Source organism: Coenobita brevimanus, chromosome 65 (assembly GCF_032717465.1).
Source record: "Coenobita brevimanus isolate Jiangsu-jjx chromosome 65, ASM3271746v2, whole genome shotgun sequence".
Taxonomy (NCBI): domain Eukaryota; kingdom Metazoa; phylum Arthropoda; class Malacostraca; order Decapoda; family Coenobitidae; genus Coenobita; species Coenobita brevimanus.
The window spans coordinates 49166826-49173184 of NC_137018.1; the positions used below are offsets into that span (position 1 = coordinate 49166826).

Consider the following 6359-nt stretch of genomic DNA (forward strand, 5'->3'; position numbering starts at 1 on the left):
GTGTGTGTGTGTGTGTGTGTGTGTGTGTGTGTGTGTGTGTGTGTGTGTGCGTGCGTGCGTGCGCGCGTTCCCACTTCCCTGTCTGGTTGTTTTATCTGTGTTGTGGCCCCTCTGTCCATAATTTTTTTTCTTAACCTGTCAGTATAGGTCTAATAGTTTTTTCTTAAGCCTGATATTGAATTGTTTGCTTTATATATCTTTTTCTCCTTTCTCTTTTGTATTTTATTTATATTTTAATTTGTTTATTGTTGGCAAGGGTCTGTTTTGTATTTATCTCCATATTTTTTAGATGTATTGTGTGAATGCTGTTGATGAGGGTAAGGCGTTGTTAGAGCATAGAGTGTGAATTATATACGGAGAAATATATACATGATAGGGTATTTGGCACCTCCATTTTAATCTTGACATTTGACATATTGACTCCCCGGCTGATGTATGTGACGCGCATATGTAAAGAAGAAAACAAAAAATGTGTTTATGGTTGGGATAGTGGAGTCAGGATCCCAGGGTCTTGTATGATGTGTAAATGATTGCCTGGTTCATTATTTTATGGCCCATTAATTATAATTTGGGCATTATATTGATCGTTCTTACACTTTTCACACTTTCTCTTGTCTTTTTCTTCATCCTATCTCTCATCATCCATTAAAAAAAGAAAAGTTAGGACGATAAGGGGGAGCCATGATTCTGGTGGCTTGAGTGATGGGTAGATGGTCGTCAGGCTTACTAATCTGGGCATGATGTTGATAGTTCTCCCACTTTCACATTTACTCTGTTGCTGGATCCAACCCTATGCCATCTTTAGGGGGAAAAATAAATTGCTCATGATGTTGATGGCGATGGCGATTGATGATGGGTGATAATGATTGATGATGGTGATGTTTGTTTAGCCTGTGTTCTTATAACAGTACCAGTAAGTGTTTTATTATCTGTTTTGTGGTTGTGTTTGTTTCATTGTTTAATTATGTCTCTAAGTGTGTGTTAATTTATCCACTTTGTCTGTTAGTATTAAATGTAGTACCAGTTGTAGTGTATATTTAAATGTGCAGTGTAGTGTAGTTAAATGCACTGTTAAATGTAATGAAATGCAGTGTAGTGTTAAGTAGGTAGTGTAGTGTTCTTAGAGTGTTAAATTCTTGCTAATGTATACCTCTCTTTTTTCAGATCTGAGCGCACTGACTCACCACATTAGGACAGCTGCAGGTTACCGCTTGAGTGGAGGACCATGAGTATCACTTAATTCACACTTCACTCTTTTACTCACACTTATTTTCCCTTTTCTTTCTCTCTTTCTCTCGCGCTTGCTTTTGTTGCTTATTTCGTCTTTTTCTGTCTTCCTACTCCCCATTTTCTCTTCCTTCCTTTCCTCATTCTTCCTCCAGGTCTTTTTCTTGGCAGTCCATTCAATCTTTGATCCCTTCTTTCTTTCTTTTTCGTCTTCTTCCATCTCATATTTTTTGTCTTTGTATTCATTAAGTCTTTCATAATTCTTCATCCTTTCAAAACCAGTATATTTTTCATTCAGCTTATATTTTCTCCCTTCCTTCTCCCTTTTCTGTTCATCCTCTTTCTTTAAGGTCCTCTTCCTTCTTCATTCCATCCACCTCACATTTCTTGTTTTTATCCAGTCATCTTTTTTATCATTTCCCAATCCTCATCTTATCTCTTGTCCACTTTTTATCTTTTCTTTTCATCCATCTTTCACACCATCCCTTTTTCTTAACCATTTTTCCATTCTTTTCACCCATTTTAACTTTACCTTTTGATACTTAACATTGCTCTCTCTCTTTCTCATTTTTCATTCTCTTCCTCTCATCTTTTCCTTCACCCTCTTTTTTTTTTTTTTTTTTCATTCCATTGTCTTTTTTCTACCAAGTCCTTCCTTCCTTCCATTCCTTTTTTTTATTTCATCCTCTCTCTTCCTTACTCACTGTCTCAGTTCTCCTCCCACAGTCCTTTTATTATTTCTTCCTATTTCTCTTTCACTTATTCCTTCCATCCGTTCTCCTTTTACCCTTCTTCATGCCCGGGTGAGCCTGCATCATGTCTGTCATCTGCCAAACCTTCGTGCAGAACACCTGGCGCAAAGACCTCTGCTCTAACTGCTTCAAGAGCCAGGAGGAGCATGGAGGCGGAGGAGGAGGAGGAGGCAGGCTGGGAGGCACCGGAGGCATAGACGGAGGAGGGATAGGTCAGGTGGACGGGGGGTGTACGGATGAAAATGGCGAGAAACACTACCTGTCTCGGAATGGGATAGACGGGGGGTTGAGTGGCAGAGGTGGATCCAAGAGGTACGTTGGGGTGGCCGAGAGAGTCTACCGTAGGGGATATTACCCGCAAAACTCATGGAAGTCGCTCGTCATTGATAAGTCCGACTCATCACCTACCTCATCCTCGGCCCTCACCTCCCCTGGACTAATTAGGGGCATGTCCTCGAGTCTCGTCAACCACGAAAACGAGAAAAACTTGAAACTCAGTGACCTGGGTTCCTCAGATTTGTTAAGGTCATCCAGGTTAGTGCGACAGGTGAAAAGCTGCAGTGACGCCAATCCTTCCACTCCTACGCCATCCTTCGCCACGCAGAGCCAGGCTAGGATACTAACGCAGCTCCTGGGTGATAAGGATAGGGATATGAATGATGGGGAGAGCCGGAGGAACGAGGAGAAGGAGGAGTTTGAGAAGGGAGATGTGAGCAGTGACCTGGGATCCGAAGCCAGTCATGACAGCTCAAACTCACACTTGTCGTCGCCGTCGTCTGCTTCGTCGTATCAGGCCAACAGCGACACGGCTTCCATCAAGAGTGATAAGGAAGAGGAAGAGGAGGAGAAGAAATTGAGGGAACATGAAAGTATAGGGGAGAAAACTGAATTGACTCCCCTGAAAGAAACCACACCAGCCCCTGCCTTGAAGGAAGCCTCACCTCCCCCTCCTTTGAAAGGAGCCTCACCTCCCCCTACCTGGAAGGAAGCCTCACCCCCCCGTCCCCTAAAGGAAGCCTCACCTTCCCGTCCCCTAAAGGAAGCCTCACCTTCCCGTCCCTTAAAGGAAGCCTCACCTCCTCGTCCCTTAAAGGAAGCCTCACCTCCCCCTCCTTTGAAAGAAGCCTCACCTCCCCCTACCTGGAAGGAAGCGTCACCTCCCCCTACCTGGAAGGAAGCCTCACCTCCCCCTCCCTTGAAGGAAGCCTCACCTCCCCCTCCCTTGAAGGAAGCCTCACCTCCCCCTCCCTTGAAGGAAGCCTCACCTCACCGTCCCTTGAAGGAAGCCTCACCTCCCCCTCCCGTGAAGGAAGCCTCACCTCCCCCTCCTTTGAAAGAAGCCTCACCTCCCTGTCCTTTGAAGGAAGCCTCACCTCCCCCTCCCTTGAAGGAAGTCACACCTCCCCCTCCCTCTCCTCCTTGTATCTCCCCTCCCCCTCCGCCCTCCACCATGCCTCCCCCCTCCCTTTTCCCAACCCCTCCCCTCCCTCCTCATCCTTCTACGCCTCCGGGCATCCTCAAAAAACCGTCTGAGTGCAAGAAACCCGCCAAATCCAAGGGCCAGAAAAAGACCGGTTGCAGACTAACTTTCCGAGCCACTCTGGAGGAAGTAATTGGGTATGGAGGTGACGTGGATTATTCAGACGACGAAGACGAATTCGAGGACGAAGATGACGATGAAGACTATGACGATCCGTCTGATTTGACCCCGGACGAGCGAGTTCTGAGGCAGCTGACGAAGAAGAACACGGATTTCAACTCCGACAATGACAACCTGAAGAAGGACATACCAGAGGACGAGATCCTGCCCTCTGTGGAGGAACTGGAGGCGAAGAGGAAGATGATTATAGCGGAGATAGAGGAGCTGGAGAGACTGGGGAGGGAGAACAAGCTGAGGAACGAGAGAGCGAAGAAGGAACAGGAAGAGAAGGAGCAGCAGCAGGAGAAGCCGACGACGGAAGTGGGAAAACAGGAGGGGAAGGTGAAACTAAAAAGGTCCCCGCCACTGGTATCAACAAAGCCCCTGATTGCTCGTACCGGCAGCACAGAACCACGAGTGAATCAGGTCCTGCCTATGAAGAACGGGGAGGTGGTGAGGCCGGGGGAGGTGGGGAAGACCGGAGGGAGATTAGAGGGAGGAGGGAAGGCTGGAGGGAGGATTGGAGGGGTCCCGGAGGATGATGAACAGGTGCCTCTCAAGGGGATCAAACCTAAGTATGTGTCACCCGAGGAGGAGATGGTGGAGAAGGTCGAGGTGGGACATCATCTCAGTCATTCACTGACAGGAGGGAAGGTCACGTCGATTGACGATGTCTGTAAACAGAAAGTAACAGCCATTGATGATGTGTGTAAACAAAAAATAACAGATATTGATGATGTCTGTAAGCAAAAAGTAACAGCCATCGATGACGTCTGCAAGGAAAAGGTAAGTTCCATTGATGATTATAAGCAGCAGAAGGTTACCTCCATTGACGACATGGTTAACGAAAAAGTCACCCCTAAAACTGATACAAGCAAGCAGAAAACCACAGCTGGTGTTGATAGTCAGCCGCAAAAGGTTGCTTCCATTGACGAAGTGGGCAAGCAACAAAAAGCGAGTTTCATTCACAAGAAGCTGACGAAAGCAGACGAACCACCAAAACCTAATGTAACGCCCACTGCTGATGTCTTCAAGCAAGGAAAGTCAGCAAATGAAGTCTCCAATCCAAATACGACATCAGTGAACAGTGTTTCCGAGCTGAATGAAACAGGTGATGCAGGGAAGAAAATGGTGACCCCAAAAGGCGACTCTAGTCAGGAGGATGGCGAGAAAAAAGTGAGAGGCGAGATGACTGGGCGAGAGAACAGCCAGGTAACTAAACCCTCAACCACCACCGCACCAGTGCCACCCTCCACCACACCTGCGCCATCTTCCACCATATCCACAGCCAAATCTACACTTCTCACCACCACATCCACAAACCCTTCCACCACAATCGTCCCCACTGCTAAATCCACACCCGCATCATCATCCTCCACCACACCTGCCAAACCCTCCACCACTACCACACCTGTCCCTCTCACTTCCAGCCCCCCACAACCAGCCAGCCAAACCTCCGGCAGAAACACCGAGACCAAACCCTCGAACAGTCACAAACCCTTACCCGTCTCGATACCTCGCAAATCTTTAACAAACGACACCTGGGAGCAGAAGAACCAGAAATCCGAGAATGCCGTTCGTGGAGACCAAAATACTAGATCCGGATCGGCAGAGAAACAAGTGAACTCATATGATAATAGTTTCTCCTCCTCGTCAGCCTCAGACATACATAAGGCGGGTGTGGGTGAAAGTGGTGGAATTGCTAAGCTTCACCCAGACACCCAAGCTTCCCCACAGATAGGCAAAGATAACCAGGCGCCAGTGAAAGCAGGGGATACGACGACGGCGGTGAAAAAAGAGACAACTTCTACCAGACAGCTGATAAAGGAGTCGACGTTCGCGGCAGGGAGTAGAACAGCAGCCTCATCCTTGGCCAAAACAGCTGTGACGGCGAATGCAGCTGAAGCAGCGAAAGCAGTGAGTGGGAAAACACCATCACCAACCCTACAAAAATCCACAACCACAGCAACAACTACCGCAAAATCACCCACCACTACAACCACAACTACCGCAAAATCACCCACCACTACAACCACAACTACCGCAAAATCACCTACCACTACAACCACAACAACGAAATCACCCACCACAATCACCACAAAATCGCCTGCCACAGCAACCACAATCACAAAATCACCAGCCACAAGTTCGAAATCGCCAACCACAGTTACAGCCACAAAATCATCCACAACAGCCACAAACAAACCGTCCACCACAACAACAACCAATTCACCCACATCAAATACCACAACCAAATCCCAGTCAGGTGCACCCTTAGACCCTAAACGACTCAGCAGTGTATCGTCAAGTCCGGAGCTCTCGTCGATAGTCGGCAGTGAGTCGACCAAGACCCCGGCGAGTAGACAGGGTAGCAATTCAAGTTTGATGTCAACTTTTGGCACTCCGGTTATAATTTCCACTCAGTCATCTGCTTCGGTCATGTCGCCGTCCACTCCCTCCCCTTCAACTTTATCCTCCTCACCCTTCCAGCAGAACTCCTCCTTCCTCCATTCCTCCCCTGCCAGAGGAATGTTCGATGAGGTTTATAGTTGTCCCTCCAACGTCATGGTTCCTGCTACAACGGACTTCCTTCGCGACATCAAGGCACCTGCAGAAGTCCAAACCCCCACTGCGGGAATACAAAAGTCTGCCCTGTACGCTTCCACCTCCTGCCTCAAGGGACTCCCAGGGGCCAAGCCAGTCATAACCCCCAAACCACCTACCCTCAAGGACAAGCCCAA

At 47.8% G+C, this 6359-nt stretch overlaps 1 protein-coding gene across 1 annotated transcript in view; it reads left to right on the forward strand.

The window, feature by feature from the left end:
- The first annotated feature begins 2043 nt into the window (after nt 1-2043).
- LOC145405014 (uncharacterized) overlaps nt 2044-6359 on the forward strand; it is a 50792-nt gene continuing 46476 nt past the window's right edge. The window contains exons 1-4 of the mRNA XM_080276514.1: nt 2044-2901; nt 3520-5535; nt 5881-6048; nt 6112-6359. The exon at nt 6112-6359 is cut by the window's right edge and continues 300 nt beyond it. Of these exons, the coding sequence (XP_080132640.1) occupies nt 2044-2901; nt 3520-5535; nt 5881-6048; nt 6112-6359 (3290 nt within the window). The remainder of the gene's footprint in view (nt 2902-3519; nt 5536-5880; nt 6049-6111) is intronic.